Source organism: Sinohyriopsis cumingii, unplaced genomic scaffold (genome assembly GCF_028554795.1).
Source record: "Sinohyriopsis cumingii isolate HCF-2022 unplaced genomic scaffold, ASM2855479v2 utg002126l, whole genome shotgun sequence".
NCBI lineage: Eukaryota > Metazoa > Mollusca > Bivalvia > Unionida > Unionidae > Sinohyriopsis > Sinohyriopsis cumingii.
Window position 1 is genome coordinate 168162 of NW_028316134.1, and position 21233 is coordinate 189394.

Genomic DNA, 21233 nt, shown 5'->3' on the forward strand with positions numbered 1-21233 from the left:
AAAAAAGCAGCTAAACAGAATTTGACAGAAAGTATTCTTACTGGAAAGGCTTTTAAGTTTATTCAAATGATGCCAGTTTTGTCAAATGATGCCAGTTTTGTATCAGATGCCATCATTAATAAAAATCTATTTTAAAAAAATACATTTAAATAACTTTTAAAAAACCACTCAATGAAATTTAACCAAATTTTGACAGCATTATGGCATGATGACCTTTCAAATTTAAAAGTCATGCTGGTTCACCATTGTATATGGCTACTGTTACTAAAATCTAGAAAACATTAAAATTTGTTCTTGAAGACTGCTAAACTAAATTTTACAAAAAATAACAGTAAGCTTACTGTTCTATTTATAGCTGCTATTTAACAGTTTTAAATCTACTTGAAAGTGTCTAATTTGGACAGAAAGCATTCTAGCTTAAAGGCCTTTAAGATTTTTACAGGTCATGCTGATCTATGATTAAATATGTGTGCTGTTAAGAAAACAAAACAAAATACATTAAGCACATTTGTCAGAGGAACACTCATCAGAGTTTTACAGAAAGCATCTTTTCATAAAGGCCTTTCATTATCGGAGAAATGGTGCTAATCTGCCAACATGAACTAGGTGAACCTTGAAACAAATGTTTTCATAACATATGCATTTAACAGTATATAATAGAATTTCTACAGATAGCAAGCTACTGACCAAGAAATCTTGACTAACTACTCTTGCATATCAGCCAAATCAGCAATCTTAGGCAGTCCTGAGCCTCTTTTTATTGTAATTTTTTTCTTTACGCTTGGTCATGAAATATCCTACACATGTTCTAAAGCTTTTCAAATAATGCTTCAATAATTAATAATTACTTCATGCAGTAAATTTTAGGAAATAAGCCAACAGTGGTGAAAACAGAAGTTTTTCATTGTAATGCTTTTCACATTAAGGCTTGGAAATGGCTATATCTCATATATGTTTGTCAGACTTCACATTCCCTTTGACCAAGGAGCATATGAGATACATTACTTTTTTCATGCAAAGTGTTTGCATATCGAACTGTTGAATATAGATTATTTTTAAAAATGGCTCCAGGTACAGATAGATGTTAAAGGAGAAAGGAGGAAAATAAGCCTCTTAAAAAGTTGCAATAATCAGTACAGAAGAATGAAAAGGAATATCCAGATTGTTCTGAATAAAAGCAGGAAATGTACACAGTTATGTTTATTGGACTTCACATGTTGATTTGAGTGTGCCATATGACAACAAGAGTTATTGCTCTCATCATAAAATGAATAAAAAATGTCCCAAGAATTATGTCAGATTGAGAGATAGCAACATGCCATTGGGCTGCATAGGGTTTGGAACTTAAGTCTGTGCTAGAAGTAAATAAAGTTGATGTGTATTTTACAAATGTTTCAGATGTACATAATGTTTACTGTCAATGTATCACTTTGGAATACCGAACTTTTTAATTACATGTTTTCCAGCTTGGCAGTAGCTGTGCATGATATTTTGTTACACCTTACTGAAAACTACTCATACTTATAAAAAAAAATCAACTGCCCTAATGAGGGTTGTTTGAGTTGACAGGTCTGCTATGAAGTAGTATATATTCTGCTTGGTGATATTTGAATATCAGTATGCAATTCTTGTGTGAATTTATTATGGCAACAGTTTACATCTGCAGTCTCAAGATTTTTGACTACCATACATGTACTTAGAGTAATGCAAAGAGTTAATCTTTTATATAGAGTTCACATTTTACCCCACTGTTGTTCATTTAAGCAATACACACTAGTTTACTAATCAACATATTTATTTTGAATTAGTTCTTAGACATGTGCTCCTATGTACATATGTTCAATCTTTCATTTAAGAGCTTTCTGTTTCTTAATGTATGTGGTACTGTGTAATGACAGGTGATGTCAGGCATTGACTTGTTTCTCAACCAGTCACTGTTTTGTTCTTGCTAATAGAAGCCTCAGAGTTTTGCATTCAGAGTAACAACTAGCGTAAGTAAAGATTAAACCAAATGCCACCAAACTACAGAAAGTATACATGTACTTACTGATAAAGGGCGATCTACTTTGCTGGGAATGAAAAGGTCATTGTACTATTTTACTTGCAGAGAAAAAAATGCAGCATGCTAAATGATCATTCTTGAGCTTTAAACTAAATGGAGTTTATATCAGTATAAATATTGTGAATATTTAAAATATAAAATACTTGTCTTTGAAACTGATGGCATAATTATGGTGTATATTTTGTTATAATTTCTATGTACCGTTTTATTACATTTTCTCTTTGACAAAAGCTTTGACGAAATGTAGGCAGTAAGGTATATTCAGCAAAATGCATCAAAAAGAGCTTACATCTGTATCTCATATCAGGGCATATTTTATTTTGATTATGTGGTTTTCTGTATCATAGGGCATATTTTATAATGGTCATGGGGTTTTCTGTATCTCATATCAAGGCATATTTGATACTGATCATGGGGTTTTATCTGTCTTATATCAGGGCATATTTTATATTTATCATGGGGTATTTGTCATGGAATAGTTACATTCAAGTCATGTTATTTGTTTTCAAACTTGTCTATTTCAGTACACACACATGTATGTAATCATGAACAAAAGATTGTACTAGTACATGTTGTTTTTGCACAATTACCTCTGATACACCTCAATTTAATATTGATGATCTTGTAGATACTGTGGATCCCTTCACAATGTTGGCTTTTTTTTGTTTTTTATATGAAGTTTCTTCTCAGATATGATAATTATTTTTTCCACATAATTTTTCATACTTTGAAAGAATATATATTTATTCATGTACAAAAAAATTATATGAAGTAGAGTACATACCAACCAGTTGTGGCAGATAGCTATAGCTATGATGTATGTAGTATATACATTTATATTTTTAACTGAAAATGGGGCAGTGGCAAAAAGGGGTAAATATTTATGGGCTCAAACAAGCTGAAAAATCTCTTAATTGTATTCCAGGTGGTTGGAGGTATGATGTCAGCACCTATGCAAGTGCCACAGCCAATGGTAATTAGTCAAAATATTTGTCTTCTCTGTAATTTGTTTTTTCTTTGAAATGTTACACCTGTGACTTCTCATTATATAATGTTACACTTGTCACTGTTCATTCATTACACCTATCAATGCTCATTATAGAATACTACACCTGTCACTGTATAATGTTACACCTGTCACTGCTAATTATATGTTACACCTGACACTGCTCATTATATATTGATTACTTTTTGATCTTATTTAGATCTAAGAGTGTGCATAGTATTGAGTGTCAATTACAGATAATCCTAAACACATTCCAGTGATTCAGTGATATTTACTTCTGTAGGCAGTCAGTGGCCATTCCTACAGCTGACTTAATTAGAATTCATAGTTTTGCATTCACTTCATCAGTATTAATAGCAATGTTCTAATACTCTACCTGTACAGGTGGCTACATATGCCCTTTTACATGTAATTGTCTTTGTGTGTAGCTATGTATAAAACAGGATGAATGCTGCACTACACCTGTACATATTGTCCTATTTTACCTTCAGCAGTAGACCATGCGCAAGACCAGACTAACAGCCACTCTACATATGTGGCTTAATCAGACTTGCATATTATGGACAGAAGTCAATGGGTTGCAGTACTGTGGGATCATGGGGAAGGTGCAGAAGCACACCTTGAGTCGTTAGTTCTCAAGCTTTTGCCGCAAAGGAAGCTTGTACTTGGTGACAGCTTGAAAGTCAATATATCCAGCACTGGACGTTCTGTGAATGTAGTGAGCCACCATCCTTAACATTCTTCTCCAGCTACTTCACAGGTAGCACAAGGGACACTGGCTAAACCACCTTTTTTCAAAGATGGGGAAACATGTTCAGAAGTCCCCATGTTGTTATTAGGTCTTTGATGTGTGAAGACACAGCCTTATGGGCTTCAGTTGAAGTTTTCCACTTACTGCAATTGGAGCTCTGTAATCATCCTCCCTCAACAACAACTGTCTGGTCTAAAGTTCCAGCATCAGTTGAGTATTTACTAAAAAGAAAGAATCTATTTTCAGATTACTTCAGTTAGACGGAGTTTCTGACGTTCTGGGCTGCTTACATTGTCAATTACAAGATCCAAGTGTCTTTGAAAATTTACATTTCTACAAATCCCACATGCCTGTTTCACCATTTGGATACCCTATCAGTCGACCAAGATATCGTAACTCTGGGGATGACAAAGTTGTCCACTGTATGCATTTAATGATCCAGAGCAGACGATGCACAATGGTGTAGTTGTGGGCTCTATGTTGAATCTGGTATCTATGACAATCTTTCAATAGGAAGAAAACATCTATTCTTTTTCCACCCGGAATCCCACAGGACATGCGTGGGAGTCTGTTTCCATAATGGTCACTTCTTTAACAGAGCTGCCCAACATACTGAGGCCATTGCCATAACAGCAGCTATGAACTTAAACTGGCAGAACAATATGCAGTGCTCTCTCTCTCTCTCAACCTTTGTTAAAGACCATCATAAGACCAGATTATGCTTGCAACCTTTATCATCAGATTTCCTTCTTAATGGTCAGGTTGACAAAATCTGCAAACAAACCATCATGGAAAATAATTTCCCTTCCTTACAGCCTCAGTTAAACCAAAAGATTGCAGGGACACCCCTAGAACACAAGCCAGTGGGGAGCAGTCTACCACACCGACAACTGTGGACAAAAGTGGACAAGAGGCAGAGATAGGGCGATAGTTTTCACCAGCATTTCTCTCCATGAGAGCCCTCCTGTCTAAACAAATATGACATCTTCATGCCACCCTTATCAAATATTCCTTGAGGTGGAAGGCTCAAATTCTTCACTACTGAATGTGACAAGATTGATTTGCCACGATGACCTGTGGACCCTAAGAGGAGTTTCTGAGGGACTTTATATCACCTTCTCCTTTGTCCAGCTACAGACATGGCACTCTTGTGTATGTCATCAACCTAAGCACAGTCGGTTCATTTGTGTTCATTTGTGTCACTTGGTTCACAATGCAAATACCATGGCAGGTTGAAATTGCTTTCCGTTAGGGAGACTACACATTGTGGACTTGCCAGATGTGGATCTTCACATCCTCATTCACATGTCTTACAGGAAGTTTCTGTGATTTGCCTACAAAGACACCATTTACCAGTTAGGGGCTCTCCCACTTGGACTCAACATCATTCCCTGTATTGTCACTGGATCGATGGACCAGGTAACTGCATATGTCTAAACCAGCTCCATGGTGGCAACATCAACTACCTGGACTACCTTCTACAAAAATGTAGGTGAATTATATATTGGAGCAAGACATGATATCCTTTGTTACTTTCCTTCTCAACCTTGGTTTCCTTGTCAACAAGGGTCAGTTTGACATTGTATCATCTCACCATTTTACTCATCTAGACATGAGGTTCAAAACTCGTGTAAACAGAGTACATCTCACTCAGAAATAGGCATAGAAAATCAGTAACATGGTGGCTTCTTTGTTTATACAGGACAGTCTACCAGCACAAGAATTCCATTGCGTGCTGGGTTTGCTCAGTGTAGCAGCAGACCTCTTGTTCCTAACTCTCTGTACAGATGATTATGTTGTCTAAATAGAGACCAAAACTTTTCCCATTGGACCAACTTCGCTCAGTCTACACAGTATGAGGTTCCATCTCAAGATGAGACCATCTCACTTGGCTCATGTTGGGTACACCTCCAGATATCAGTCTGTATGGATGCAAGCTGGTTGATTGTGTTCCCCTTGTGATTGTCATTTTTTATCAAAAGTCTCTAGATAAAAACCGTTTTGAAAGCTTTTCATTGATGGTAAGAGGATCTACATGGGATGGGAGTTCTCATTTTGTCTGACAACTCCACTGTGGTGACCTTTCTCAAACTGCACGGTGAAACCATGTCCCCAGATCTTCGCGTTCTTGTTTGGGATGTTCCAAAGTGTCTTCAGTCACAGGCTTGTGTCCAAGATCATCTTATTCCAGGCTGACTAAATGTATTAGTGAAGAACTAACTAATACAGATGGAATAGTCTCCATCACTTTTCACTCAAATATGTGCCCAGTGGGATCAACCAGTGGTGGACCTATTTGCAACAAGGTGGAATTTTAAACTTCCAACTTTTGTCTAACCAATCTTGGATCCAAAAGTCTGGTCATTCATTGCTCTTTCAATAGATTGGAATGGTCTGGATGCCAATGCTTACCCTCCATCATCTCTGATACCGAAGGTTATACAGAAAGAAAGTGTTGCCTCATCCTGGTTGTTCCATTCAAATGAGAACAATTGTTGATCAATGACCTCATCAATCTCGCAACAGAAATTCAAAGGAAATTTAGATATTCCAGCATCGACTCAAGCACCCATGATGGCAGATGTTTCATCGCACCCCAGAGTTGCTGAACCTGTACATCTGGATCATATTAAACAAGCCATCAGGAACAAACAGTCCTCATGACCAGTAGTCAAGAAATCACTCAAGAAGGCCTTCCCACTTTCAAATCTTTTGAAGGAATTTGCCCAAGAACACATACCACTGCAGATTTCGATACATCAAAGTATCTAACTTCCTATTATGGCCCTTTGATGGGACACAACACCAATCACAATCAAAAGCTACTGTTCCATGAGCTTGGTCACCCTTTATCATTATGTAAGAGAGGATATCAAATAAAACAAAGCCCTATACAATCTTCTCTCCAATTTTGATTCCACTCATCCAAACACTCCCATTCATGGGGAATCAGACTTTTGTAATTAAATTCCATCTACAGGATCCGTTGTGAACTTTGAAGTGGTACTTAAGAAGGACTGAGCCATTGTGTCAAGGGAGATCACGCCTCTTGTTGCCCGTCAAGGAGGGAAGGGACTAAGACCACTCCGGTTGCCTAAATGGTTAGAGCATCTGACTCAAATGTGGTTTGAACCTCAGCATAAGAATGCTACTAGCAGATACCTTGCTTGGTGCTTCAAAGGTTAGTGTTAGGACTGGTCAGCCTGGTGTCAGGGTAATGTGACATAGTGGGACATGATGCTACGTCTGCAGCATGATGTCCCAGTGCTAGACAATGCTATAAACTGACACACCGCAGACATCGTAGCAATATGACTGGAAAATTGTCAAAGTTGTATTTAAAATCCAAATCACAATACATATCCAACACACGAAAAGGACAATGTATATGCATGAACACTTTTGTCCTGAATAACATGGGTTATTTGTTCTCTTATTAGGAAATAAAATCAAATAAAATAATTTACTTTGCGTCTCATTTCATTAAGTTAGGTCAGCTGCCACAAGCATTGCATTCAAGCGAAACTGTTCTCTAAATGACTTTATCCGTGGCATGGAAAGGATACCCAAGTTCACTTTCTCCAGCTTTTATCTCGGAGATCTTTCATCCTGAAAGGCTTAACTCAAGTCTGGTGAGACCTATAGCCATGGTGCATCAGTTTACCTTTCTGGGTTACTTGACAGCGTCTTTAAGGATGTGGCTTCACAGCTGCTGCTAGATTTGAGAGAGGGAAAATGAGATATGGAGTATATTCTCAAGTCAGATTATCTAGAAGCTGTCTCACATATCATAGGGGACCGAAGATGGTCTCTCCAGTGTAAAGAGAAGTATTTTCTGCCGCTTCTTTCCAATTCTTAGATATTATGATCAGCTATTTTATTTTAAGAAGAAACCACTTTTTCATGTTTCTTTGATAATATTTAACCAATTTACAGAAATTAATATTTATACAATTAAAGACCTTTTTTTTTACACCATGATATATGCTCATAACCTGTATAAAGAGTAAATTGTCATGCTCTGTGTTTATGAAAAGTCTCATCAGAAGGGCAGTTTCTACAGTTGATTCTCATAGAGGTGATTAAAAGTTCCAGATGACTTAATTGACCGACAATAGCTACAGTGATGTTGTTTTTTTTTATTTGGAAGAACTCATTAAGCTAATTTACATAGGTAAAGTGCACAATATGGAACAAGCCAATTCATTTGTATTTAGGTCAATCAGAGAGATGCATGTTGAAGAAACAAACAAAAATTATTACTCTTTGCTACCTTGAATGATAATGTTTAAGCCATATATTATTTCATTTATTGGAATAGTGTGGAAGGACAATTAATTTATGAAGGCAGAATGTGAAACACAGCTGTGATTCAGTGATGGGTGAACCATCATCAGAGATAGAAAAGTTCTACCTTCAAACATTGCCACCAAATTAGAAAATTCAAAAAACCACAAAGTAAAATTTGACCAAATTCGAGAGCATGTGGCATGAGGAGTTTTTAGGTTCGTGCAAAGATTCCTTTCTGCCATCAAATACGGCTGCAGTTAAGTAAACATGTAGACAACTTGATTAAACAAAACCCATTGACCAGATTTGGACTGAAGCTATCCTGACAAAGAGGCCATTCACTATTCTGGCATCAAATATGGATAAAGATTTTTTTAAAAAGCCTTGTAACCCTGAAATGATTATTTTCATGACTCAGCAGCATTATAATACAAGTTTTACAGGTCATATAGGCATTCAGTACCAACGATTTCAGTAATGCGTGTCATTTTTTAGAATGTGATTACACATACCATTAAATGGAAATTATTAACTTTTGTTTATTGCTTTGATGGACCTGACATCCTCTTTTCTCTACCCATTTTAGAACCTGACCACCATTGTAAAAATCCTTAGCAATTAATAACTTTTATCTGGAAGTTTTCTGTATGACATTTAAGGTACAGGGCATTCAACGATCAGGATTTAATAGACTTTGGTTAAACTATAGTATTAGTATTAAAGTTTGGAACAACAATGAATATTTCATGTTATTTCAACTGAAGGCATCTTAAGGTACCAGATTTCTTGGGCAGGTGCTCATGCATTGGGTTTATGTTAGTTAAGTGGCTGTCTCGGGTCCAATTGTGTCGCATGTTTATTTCCTCTGTTAAGGTCAACTGCACTTGCATTTGGCTATTGGGCAGATGGTTAGTCAGGTGACTGATGTCAGGCCCATGTATGTTTCATGTTTATTGCTTCATCAATGTCTGTGCTGGCATTAATATCGCTTTCCCATCAGCATTGTCAGCAATATTATGTGAAAGTTTCTTAAATCTTAATATACAGTACCAACCATGTCACTGCACATCACACAGAAAACGTGATTTTCAGATCCCAAACCCCAGAGTGACAATTCTGTTGATAAAAACACAATTTATAATAAACTGAGTTAGACAACAACCTTTCTTGATACTGCAAAATGTGCTAGGAACCTGTCATGGTTTCCATAGCTTCACACTTCATGCTTGTGGAATACTGTCATCCCTGGACAGTTCAGACAATTATTTGTCATAACGTTGATTCAAAGGTAATGGCAACCAGCCAACCACATTTAAGTGGTTTAGATTAAATAACAATCACTGGAGTGATTTGTGTTGCGAGTCCTCTGTGCATTGCAGTGTTAGAGCCTATGAAGCTAATTAGCACAGGTAGATTATAGGATGTGGAACAACCTGATTCATTGGAAGTTTTATAAATGACCGCAAAACCCACTTTTCGAGTCTCAATCCCACTATAACTGTCGGTAAGATTGTGTGATAGACATCATAACATTGTTCACATAAGGACATATTGCTCAGAAGAACTTGTAGCTTGTTATTGCATCATCAACTGATGTTGCTTTGCTTGTTTTCCAGGTCCGAGTCAGCCAGCCAATGGGTATGCCTGCGATGGGTATGGCCCCAATGGGAGTTATGGGAATGGGTATGGCCCAGCCAGTGATGTATGGAGCCGTTCGACCTGGTATGCCTCCTATGGGAATGGCTCAGCCCAGACCCCCACACCCTCAACCTAATGACCCATTTGGGGCTTTGTGAGACATGCTGCATAGCTAAAAAGGCAAGTACTGGTAGTAGATTAATATTTTGTAACAATCATATATCTCTTAAATTAATTATCCAGACTTTTCCTACTCACTCAGGTTAATAAAATGTCCATAATACTTAGGATGCTTTGTTAGCCTGATTGCTGTAGCAGAAAGGCCTCTATTTTTAATATATCTCTGTGTGTACATGTGAATAGAATTTCTCAGAATTTCGATGACATTTAATTAAAATATGTTGGAATTATTAAAGGTTGTACGATGAAGAATCAGTACAATTTAGGTGCCTGCTTAACAGCTTTTGGAGTCATTCCATAATGATGAAGTTTTTATTTCTCTTTACGATTTACAGCAGTCTGATTGGCCAGGCCCTTCTGATTTTATTGGTTTCATATCCATATGAACTCATTTTTGTAATCCATGCCCACCTGCACTACTTTCCTGGTCATATACTCATTGAATGAGGACTATATTTAGAATACAGGATCACTCAAACCCAGACTTCTTATGTAAGATTTTAATTTTGAACCAAATACTGGCCCTTTTCTTCCAAATAAATGAAATATTTTTGCTGATGTTACCAGGAAAATACACTTTAAATGGATAAATAAACATTGTGTTACATATCTTGCTGTGTATGTATTAATGTATAATATGAAATCTGTATACCATTACAATATGGAAATTTGAAATTTGTTCTGTAGGATAAAATAAAATAGAGAAGAAAAGAGAAAATAATGTGGCCACAGGGGATTGAACCCATGACTTTGGCATTATTACCAAGTGAGCTGTGGTAGCCTTTGGATGGATGTAGTATTAGATACTGTTAAAAGCCAGTATAGTCTGTTTACAGAGTTCATGTAAACACTTTCATTTAACAATTGGCTGCTTATTATGAAACAAATTAGACTTGCATAATACACATTAGCATCTTCAAAGTTGTGTATTGACATCAGCTGGTGAGATTTTCTCTGATTGGCTGCATGTATATCATGAAATTCACTGTTCTGTATTGTTGTGCCTTATTGAATGAAATTCACAATATTATTAAATAAATGAATGTCATAAAGAGTTTATTTAACTATTTATTCTGTTGAATTTAATAAATAAATAGCCAGTCCTTAAATGAATATGATCGTAACATTGTGAACGTTATTATTTTTAGTAATCCAGCATGCTTAGGCTTTCACCTCTGTATAATGGAAACTTGCACTAGATGTAGCCTGTGGAAGACAGACTTGCTTCCAAATGGAAAGTAAACAACTTTGGCCTGCATTGTAATTAGCACAGCATATACAATAGTTTTTAGGCTTTTCACCTTCAATACCCATAAGGTTCATATGCATTTGTTCTGTTAATATCATGACATGGCACATTTATCTTCCATTGGATTTAAATTTTTAGTTTGATTGCCTGGATCACTTCTTCCATGATACATATACTTGATTAATCAAAATGCATGAAGTTTCAGAGAAATATCATGTTTACAGATTCATCAGGAAACCAGGACTTATCATATGTAATTCATACTTGGCTTATTTACAATCCACAAATGTTAAGACTCAGAAACGATACTTCTGCAAGAAACTGTTCAATCCCTTCACAAATTAATAAATGTAAAAATCCATTGAACAATGATGCTTCTGTGAGAAACTTTTAAATCCCTTCACAAATCTACTAATATAAGTTCTTTTGAGGTTGTTTCTTTTTGCAAAAGTGTAAAAATGTATACCTTAGAAAAGAAATGAAATACAATAATGCAAAGTGTACCTTGCATGACACCAGTGGTAATCACAAATGTTTGTGTTGGCCATATTCTACATATTTCATTCAGCATCTGACGTCTTTTTATATAGTTTTTTATTTGATCATTATGTTAAGATGTATATTATGTTCTTTCTTTTTAATATATACTTAACAAAATATGAATGCAGTTTAGTTGTTTTTTTAAGATGGCTTGTTCAGTCCAGTTTAGTATTGTTGATTACAGATTTTTATCTTTACTTTTCAGAATCCACCTTTTTAAGGAATAGTTGGAGATTCTCAGGTTGAAGGACTCTAAGTCATTTAGAACTGTTGCTTCTCTAACAGACAACTGGAACATTATTTATGTCATTGTATAGCTAATCATTTAATGTATTGGGATAAATATCAGGGGGAATAACTCTTGTCACATAATGGTCACACGCATTAGCATCATATTTTTACCAAGGTTGACCTACATGTTGGTATATGGCATACACTTGTATCTATCAACTAACAGCATTCAGTTTTCACACGTTTCATGTGTAGATACAGTTAATACAACTCGATGACACATGCAGGTATTTTACAGTACATTCAATCAACGCTTTGTCGGTAGTATTGTTGAAATAAACTCGGAAAAATTGTACGATCTGTAGACTTTAAATGTCTTCAGATCTTTAGCTATAAACATTATTATTGCCAGAAATCAGTGTTGCATCCAGAGATCATTTGAGTGTCAAAGATATGACCAAGTAAACAACAGAAATTCTTTATTTGCAAAAGTTACATCTCAAAGTGAAAAGCTTGCCAGAAATATCCTGTGTAGGCTTAATTCAAGTTTCAGATTTTAAAAATTGTTTGATTGCTTCAAGAAAGAAACATTTTTACTGCTAGAACTTTGCTCATGGTAAAGCTGCATTCCCTCACAAAAGAATCAAAACCAACGACTGGACCTGATTTTGTGGCTATTGAGTAAATAGTGGTGAAAATATTTTGGATAAAGGTACATCATCGTCAAATAAGGAGGAATCAGAGCAGGAACATAACATCAGGCAGATGGGTTGGCATTTTTTGGCGGGGTGTTTCCATATACATAGCTTGTCACACTTGCATTGGAATGCCAACAAACCAGCTATAAGATTACACATACTAAGCACAGATTACCCATAATTAACCAATAGGTGACAAAATAAAGCACATCATACTTACATTGTCAAAGTTTCATAATAAGATGCTATGTGTCTGACCTAAAACTTGGTCTGCCTATGGAAGTGTAGTAGACTCACTTGAAAATCAAGACTCAGTAAGATGCTTTTGGTCAGATCTACAGCATGGTCTACCTATGGAAGTGTAGTAAATCCAACTGAAAATCAAGACTATTGTCTAAGCACAGTGCATATTTACAATTTAGGGAAAGCAAATTTTGTTGTCAAAAACCAAACACCACTGAATGTAAGTAGATGTACTTTGACACCACAAAACAAGGGTTTCCCAAAAATTAAATTAACCAAGCAGAACAATCTCTTTCAATTTAGGTGGCAAGACCATCATTTTACATTGTTAGGTGCTTTAAAGATAGGTATAAAAAAATGTTTATGGAAGGAATGCGGCTTTAAAGTTAATGACATTACTTCTCTAAATGTTTTACATTCTTAGGTTGAAATTAATTGGTTCGTTTGAGGAAATTCATTATTAAAATTAGCTTATTGTTATGAAAGATATGATCTTACATCAGGCATGTGCAAACTATGATCAGCAGTCTGGTTTTATGCACTTGCCGGCAATATAGGGTGTGGCTTTAGTAATTGCTCATCTGGTCTGTACCCTGGAGGACATGTCTGTCTTACATGATGAAAACCTTTATAGTTGAAAGTTGATAGTACTCATTGTGTGTGCAATATTCCAATAATATTTAATCTGTTATTTCATTATAGAAATGTCCGCATATACTTGCAGCTTATGCATAATTGTACAGAACCTGAATATTTGCAAATACTTTTGGTAGTGACTTGTGTATTATGCACTTCAAACTGGGTCAAGTCTGGTCTCAGATCTGCCATTGTTCTAGCAGATTATCTGTACTAAAATCACATGTACAACAAACTGTGGTGAACCTTATCTGTCAATGACTTCAGTGCTCCCTCTTTATAAAGTCTGTCAACACAATGCAGCCACTCTTTTTTACGGAAGGTATAGTCATAGATCCCATTAAATGTTTTGAATTTCATAATCTTTACTGGAAGTTTCTTGCTTCATTTTTGTTCATGGCTAATTAGAACCAAATTATAGTGATTTCACATCGTTAATTTGCCAATACTGTACTGTTATTAAATTGCTAAAGCACTATGATAACACAGCATCATTAGAACATCTCTCAGTACAAGGTGCCATCACTTAAAACACCACTTATGGTCCCCTACAAAAGCCTTATAATGAGGGAGCACTGTTTTATAGTGGAAGGTCTGTATTGTGCATATATGGGTGTGTGTGTGTGTGTGTGTATATATATATATATATATATATATATATATATAAACAATTCAGTATTTGCAAGTGCTTGGATGGTATTTCTTGTATGCACAGCACCTCTTGGATATTTATCTTGTATTTGTATCATTTATCTATTAGTTATAAAGATGATTAGATACATTGTATCTGCATAGACCAATATGTGCAATTTGTAATCAACAGAATGATTAATGAAAAGGAATTGTGTACAGCATCTCTAAACAAGTTAAATAAATTCTTCATTTGATCAGGAAATTTTGAGTTGATGAAAGTTCTTATGTTTTTTATTAATGTGTTGATATATAAATAACTACAATCAATGTTTATTATATCCCTAACCCTAACTATAGCATTATACATCCTATTCATAGTGTATATTTTATTGTATTGTATTTTTAACTCTATTTATTATTACATAAATTTAAATAATAATAAAAAACATTTTTCTAAATGGATAAATTCATCTGTAGGTTAATTTATGTTGGAAATTAAAAAGAATTTAGAAGTTTGAAAATTGCTATTGTATAAGTGTTAATAATTGATTTTGCAATGAATTAAGTTGTTACTAGAACAATTTCATTACATCAGTCACAAAAATAATTTCTAGTTCGGTCTTTCTTGTCATTTAAAAAAAAGGTTATAATTTCAGAATTGGAATTTTCAAGCATTAATCTTCATTGAGTAAATGAATATAGTAGTGGTAAATGTTTGTTAATTTGTTTTTTTTTTTGCATACATTCTGTTGTATTTAAATAGTGTGTATTGGTAATGTAGTGTGTATTTGTAAATTACAGAGATTATAACGTATTTTTTTGATTATTTTTTTTAAATTTTGTTTGTAATCAAGTTTTTTTTATAGCTCCACTGGTCATAGACTAGTAGAGCTTATGGGATCATCTCTCTGTCCATTAACAAAAGTTTGTTAATGCTATTCCTCTTAAACTTATTAAAGCATGCCATGAAACTTTACATGTAATTCATCCCAATAAATCTAGTTGGACTTAATAAACTAGTGCAGCTCAGGCATTTTGTATGGCCAATTTCAGAAGCCATATTGAAAAGTCATTACTGCTCCTCCTGAATGGATGCTTATATCAATTAACAGTTTTCACTAAAAGACTACATAGTGTCAAGTTGGTCCTTAATGAAAATAGTGCCAATCTGATATCCAATATGGCCACTATGGCAGCAATCTTGAAAATGTTATTGCTGAATGAAAAGTCATAATGACATGGGGGTTTTAACCAGATTTCATGTGACATTAGGTTGGTCCTAAATGAAAAATAGGGTCAGTCTGATTTGTAATATGATCACCATGGTGGCCATTTTGATTTCAGCTTCTGAATGGATGGTCAGATCAACATGGGTTTTCGCTTAAAGAACTTTTGATGTCTAGTTGGTCCTTAATGAAAATGGTGCCGATCTGAGATTCAACATGTCAGGCTCAGCAACCATTTTGTTATTGCTAGCCCTGAACTAAGTTATATTTAAGTGGGGTTTTCACCTGGAGATTTCTTGAATGTCTGGTTGGTCCTAAATAAAAAGGATACCACTCTGACTTGCAGCATGCCTTCCACAGCAGTTAAACAGAAGAACTGATCTTATTGATAATTCCTGGGAATTCTCTTTTTGCCCAGTAGAGTGTCAGTCCCTTCATAGCAGTCTTGTGTTATTTAAAATCTAGAGTATGATGATTACATTGTAAATTGGTTGTAATGGTGCAGGTGTGAAAATATTGCTTGGCAACGTATGATGTGTTGTGAGCTGGTCTGGTTCACTCAAAACTTGTAAATTCTTAATTCACGATTTTTTTTTTAACATGACACATAAATAATATTTGTCAATTCCAAAATGATTAAGATAAACAACTCATGGTTTTTGAGAGTTTATATTTGAAAAAAAAAAATTCATGTGCTACCGTTATTCATACAAACAAAATTGTATCGTACTTACTAGTTCACTTGTCCATTTATTAAATTTAGTAACCCATGGTTTTCTTCCTGTTAGCAATATTGTTTTTCCAAATTAGAGTCATTTTGAAGTGGAGTCGAAGTTTCCAATAGGTTGTACATAAGTAGATTTGTGTCTTCTATCTTACTAGTATACATTAAACCAAGTTACATTCATTTTGTATAAAAAAAAAACTTTCCCATAACATCATGTCATACTGTAACTGAACTTTGCACCACCACTGCCATGTGATTCATGACGACTGTTTTGAACAGGAAACCTGGGATCCTGAGATACTGAACCAAGGGTAATTAAAATCACAATATTTTTTGTTTCAGAAGCAATTTTCCATTCAGTGCCAGTGTATATAGTATATAGGTTCAAAAATGATGTTATATGAGCAAAGTTTTTTCAGATTGAGTGACCATTTTGGTTACAATGTTGCTAACAGGAAAAGAAATGAAAAAATTTGGTGTAAGTGCCCCTTGCAAGAACCAAAATGCTTATTTTGTACAGTCAAGATTAGATTTTGTTTTAAAAAATACAAAAACATCCCTTACCTGAAGGAAAAATATGTTCAGATAATTTTAACGCATGATTACTTTCAGGAATACAGATCCATTTTTTTAAACCTAAAAAGCACTAGTATCAACATTTCTGCTGCCATACTTGCAAGAAAACAAGAGATCCATTTATGTCAGGGCCATTATGTGACATAAAGAGGCAAATATGAATGGGATTCATTCATTGAAAATTTACGATCCTCTTTGTCGGTGCATATTGCACATCAACTGCAAACAGTTACAACCCCGATGTTTGAGTGCACTATGCACTGGCTGGTCAAGAGCTTACACAGCTTGTACAATATCTTGTGTTGAACAAATAGTGCACAGACACTTATCAGCTAGCATATTGTTAGCAGTTGGGCACACTTTAGATCAGAACAAACATAGTTACAATCTAAGTATAAGAGTTTTGAAGTCTTGAGTAACCAGGACCACAAGATGAGCATGAGATGGGGGTCATTGTAGCTGTAAATATGCATAGCATATGTGTGTATTAGTAGTGTATATTTGCCATAAATACCATACTTTATGCACGTCAATAGTATGACAATACAGAATCCCAATGACAAACAGAATTAACTTAAATACTCCTGCATGATTCAGTTACCAGCCTGAACAATAGTGTTGCATCTGTCTTTTACTGTGTGATAATTTACTTGTTCCAATTGTTTGCATATGAACTAAAGCAGACTAGGCCTAGCATTTAGTACATCAAAAACTGGTTTTGCTCTTATCATTGATCAATTTTCTCATCTTGGAATTTTTTCGAACAGTTATTCTTGATACATCTAGAGAGTAACTGTTATCACGTAATCTGCAATAAATGTTCACTCATCAGAGAAAATTGGCATTAATGAAGAATTTTATTCAATACCGAAATCAAAGACTTAAGAATAATCACCTATTCAGAATTACTGGTTTCCAGTTGGTTAAATGCTAGCTTAGTACTGGTTTCCGATTGGTCGAATGCAAGCCAAATATTGGTTTCCAATTGGTTGAATGGAAGAGATTGCATATAATAAAATTATGGATTATGTATTGGCTTGCTTTCCACATAGGCTGGACATAGTAACCCATAGTGTTCTCAAGGTAATCATTTTTTAAATGAGATATCTCTGGTTGACCTTTTCCTTGATTTCATGAAGTTAGTCTCTTTATTTAAATTTTTTATTAAACTGTGTGAAAGTGACTTAAAGTCAGCTTTCACAGCCACATGCATACAAGAACCATCTGTGTATAAAGGTGAAGTAAAAAAAGTTCCATGTATTTATTGATTTACCTATCTACACCTGCAAACTCTGCATTGAAGCAAGCTTTTGCAAATCCCCAAGGTGACTTTTATAAATGTGTTTGAAGCTACAGTATATGTGTAGATTTTAGATTGAAATTGTGCAGTTGTCATTAAACCCAGTATACATATAAATGGGTTTCTTATAAGTTTGCATGACTTATGCTATCGAAAATTCATTTTTATTGTCAATTACTTTGTTACAAGCATACAGCAAATTTTGTTAGGTGTTGCATATTACTTAAAGTACATGGTACAGGTACATGACTATTTATTTGCCAGAGCTAATGTTAAACATGCAAATCACCAGCATATTATGAACCAATGAATTGCTGAATCACAGTATAGGACAAAGTTTTCAAACATTCCATGTTCATTGATGTTTGTCCAATTTATGTCATGTCATATGCACCAATGACAGATTCATTAAATTGCATCATTTGCTGTAGCTATCCCAGTTCTTATTTGTCAGTCTGGAAATTAAGTTTTCTGTAATTATTTTAATACCATGTAAACTATTCTTATTTCTCATTCCAGCTTGATACAGTAAGTGTGTTATATGATGGCAGAATGAATTATATAGAGCAAATTCATGAAAAAACTACACCAAATTAAGAGTTAATCATAAAGCTAACCAATTAATCTAGCTGTTTGTTTTTTTAAATAGAAGAAGTCAAAAAGTTCAAGATAATAACATTTTTTAATAAAAAAATTGGTGCTTTGCAAGGAACATCCACGTTGAATCTGTGAACTTTACACCCCCATTTATGTGTTCTGCCACAATATGCACACCTGCTGTATAGTACGAGATAATCACACGAGTTCTTTGTTAACAAAATCATAAAGTCATACTGGTTTTCTTCCATATTGCAGCCATTCAAATCAAGTTTTCACCAGATTAAACATCTTTAAAGTTATTATGTTACAACATGTGCTGGGGAAAACCAAGAACCTTTTTTTTTTAGATGAATTTGTACCTTCTCTGTGTTCTTTTGTGAATTAAGTTTCTTTGGTAAGGTTAGATATCTCAAAAGTTTGTCAGTATTTAAGAAACACTAGTTAAAGGAAAGATGTTGACAGAGTGGATAAACTGAGCTTCTGCGGTGAAGGAGCATGGAATCAACTTCAAGTACCGAGTCAGTCTTACAATATTTTAATTGTAAAGTTTTACTTTGGTGTCAAGACAATTGTAAAATGAATCTGAAGGAAGCCACTCTTGATATCCTTAAAAATGTAACAGAGATCTTACTGCAGATATTACTATTCAACATTGTTTTACGCTATCAGAGATTCAGTGTGTTGAAGCATGTTTATGCAACAGAAGTTTCGAGGCATTGAATGTTCATGTGCATCTTTCTAGTCTACTGCTTTGTTACAACAGCATCATCAATGAATCAGTTATGCAGCTTTCAACTGTTTTGACTTTATTACTGGTAAAGTAGAAATGAAAATGTATACAAGAGTGAACTAAATTTATGGCATTGAATACTATTTGATTTGACACTTTAAGCATTGTTCACCAGATTTTTAAGCTTGTACCCACAGGTTTGCTCTTGGTGCATTGACTTGTTAACTACACTGCATTGACTTGTTAACTACACTGTAGAATTACTTGTAATGCACCGCCGACTGCATCAAGCTTAACACTTCGGTGTTCGTACATATTAATATTGTTATTTGTCAGAAGAACATTGCCTAACATATACAAGTCATTTTTGTTGTACAACATAGAAAATTCAATAAAACAATGAATCAAGATTGTTTTTACCTGATCTATTTCATACCTTGATTTTTTACTGATCTATTTCATACCTATTTTTCTTTTTAACTGGTCACTTTCATTACCTATTTACAAAAAAATACTTTTTTGTTATATTTTCCTTAAGACCAGATTATTGCCATAGAAGCAAGAGAGAAGCAAGTTTCCAATGAAATATTCTAACGATATTTGCAAGAGATATTAACATTACCTGAAATAAGTACTATCGTTAGCAAGAACTGGGTCCAGATTCACTCAACATCAGATTTTTTTCCCCTCAAATTGAGATTTTAAAACATATTGCTGCTTGGTTTGGATTGGAAAGAGTTTCTCATTGAACAAAGCATCAAGGATTAAAAATCACAACATCCTGCATTTTCCTGAAATTAGTTCCTTATCTCTAAGAAATTCCTAACTCTGCATACATGACAACCATTATGATTTTAGCATAATCATTGCACTTTTTTCACTGAATTACTTCTTATGCTGGGGCCCCGAGTGGTCTAAAGCGCTCTCCGTTATGGATCACTGCCATCTCACCTCTGTCTGCGTGGGTTCGAGTCTCGGATTCGGCTGATGTGGGTATGTGAGAAAGCTTGCCAGTAGCTTCTCATGGGTCGGTGGTTCTTTCTGGGGTTTTCCCGGGTTCTTCCTCCACCATTAATACTGGCTGCCATGTATAGCCTATCGCGTGCTGAAAAATGGCGTTAAACCCTACAACAACAACAACTTATGCTCACCTGTAGATGGATTAAGTTTTTCCAGTACATTAAAAAATAAAAATGAAAAGTTGTGTTGGTCATTTATAGTATCTTTTTACTTCCACTAGTAAAATTTGTAGAATATTCTAAGAAAGACTGCCTAAGAATAGCATAAGAGCTAATTGCTCCATCTTAGATCTACATGTACTTTCCTATATATTTATAACAACTGTATATGACCCATTTCCAAGAAAACATACCGGTTTTTCATTAATTTGAAATTTAGCCTCGCAGATTCATTAGTATATTGAAAAACATGTTAGGTGACCAGTCTGTACCTTTAAAGAAAATGGCACCAGATATTAAGTGAAACTGGCTTTTACAGTTTGACTTTTGGATAAAACATGTATGTTTAAATGGATTAACCTTAATATAATGTTTATTTTCTCTCTATCTCTCAAAAGAGGACTGATTAACAAATTCGTACAATATATTAACCAAAAAAATGTTGAAGCTATCACCAATTATGGCCATTTTGTATCAAAATGAATCTACACTGAAGCTTTATCAAGTGGAGGTGGGGGTAGCACCTTTAAAAACTGGGTAGGCACAGGATAAAGTGTTTTGCTTTATAACTCTTACTATGCATGGAAATTTAGCATACATACATGACTTTCACCCACTAGAACTGACAGTTTTGAATACTGATGAAAACTGCTGCTTCTGTGTGCTTGGGAAATGGACTTGGAATAAAGTACACCAATTTTGCCCATCCTTGATATACAGAAGCAAATCTTCACAACAG

The 21233-nt window shown here is 34.8% G+C and overlaps 1 protein-coding gene across 11 annotated transcripts in view; it reads left to right on the plus strand.

Moving 5' to 3' along the window:
• LOC149771073 (phosphatidylinositol-binding clathrin assembly protein LAP-like) overlaps positions 1 to 19726 on the plus strand; it is a 157051-nt gene extending 137325 nt beyond the window's left edge. For all 11 annotated transcript variants that reach the window (XM_089948848.1, XM_089948855.1, XM_089948852.1 and 8 more), the window contains 3 exons: positions 2988 to 3035; positions 9726 to 9927; positions 11922 to 19726. In XM_089948848.1, coding sequence (XP_089804974.1) covers positions 2988 to 3035; positions 9726 to 9905 — 228 coding nt within the window. In that variant the 3' untranslated portion in view covers positions 9906 to 9927; positions 11922 to 19726. The remainder of the gene's footprint in view (positions 1 to 2987; positions 3036 to 9725; positions 9928 to 11921) is intronic.
• Positions 19727 to 21233: the final 1507 nt, after the last annotated feature.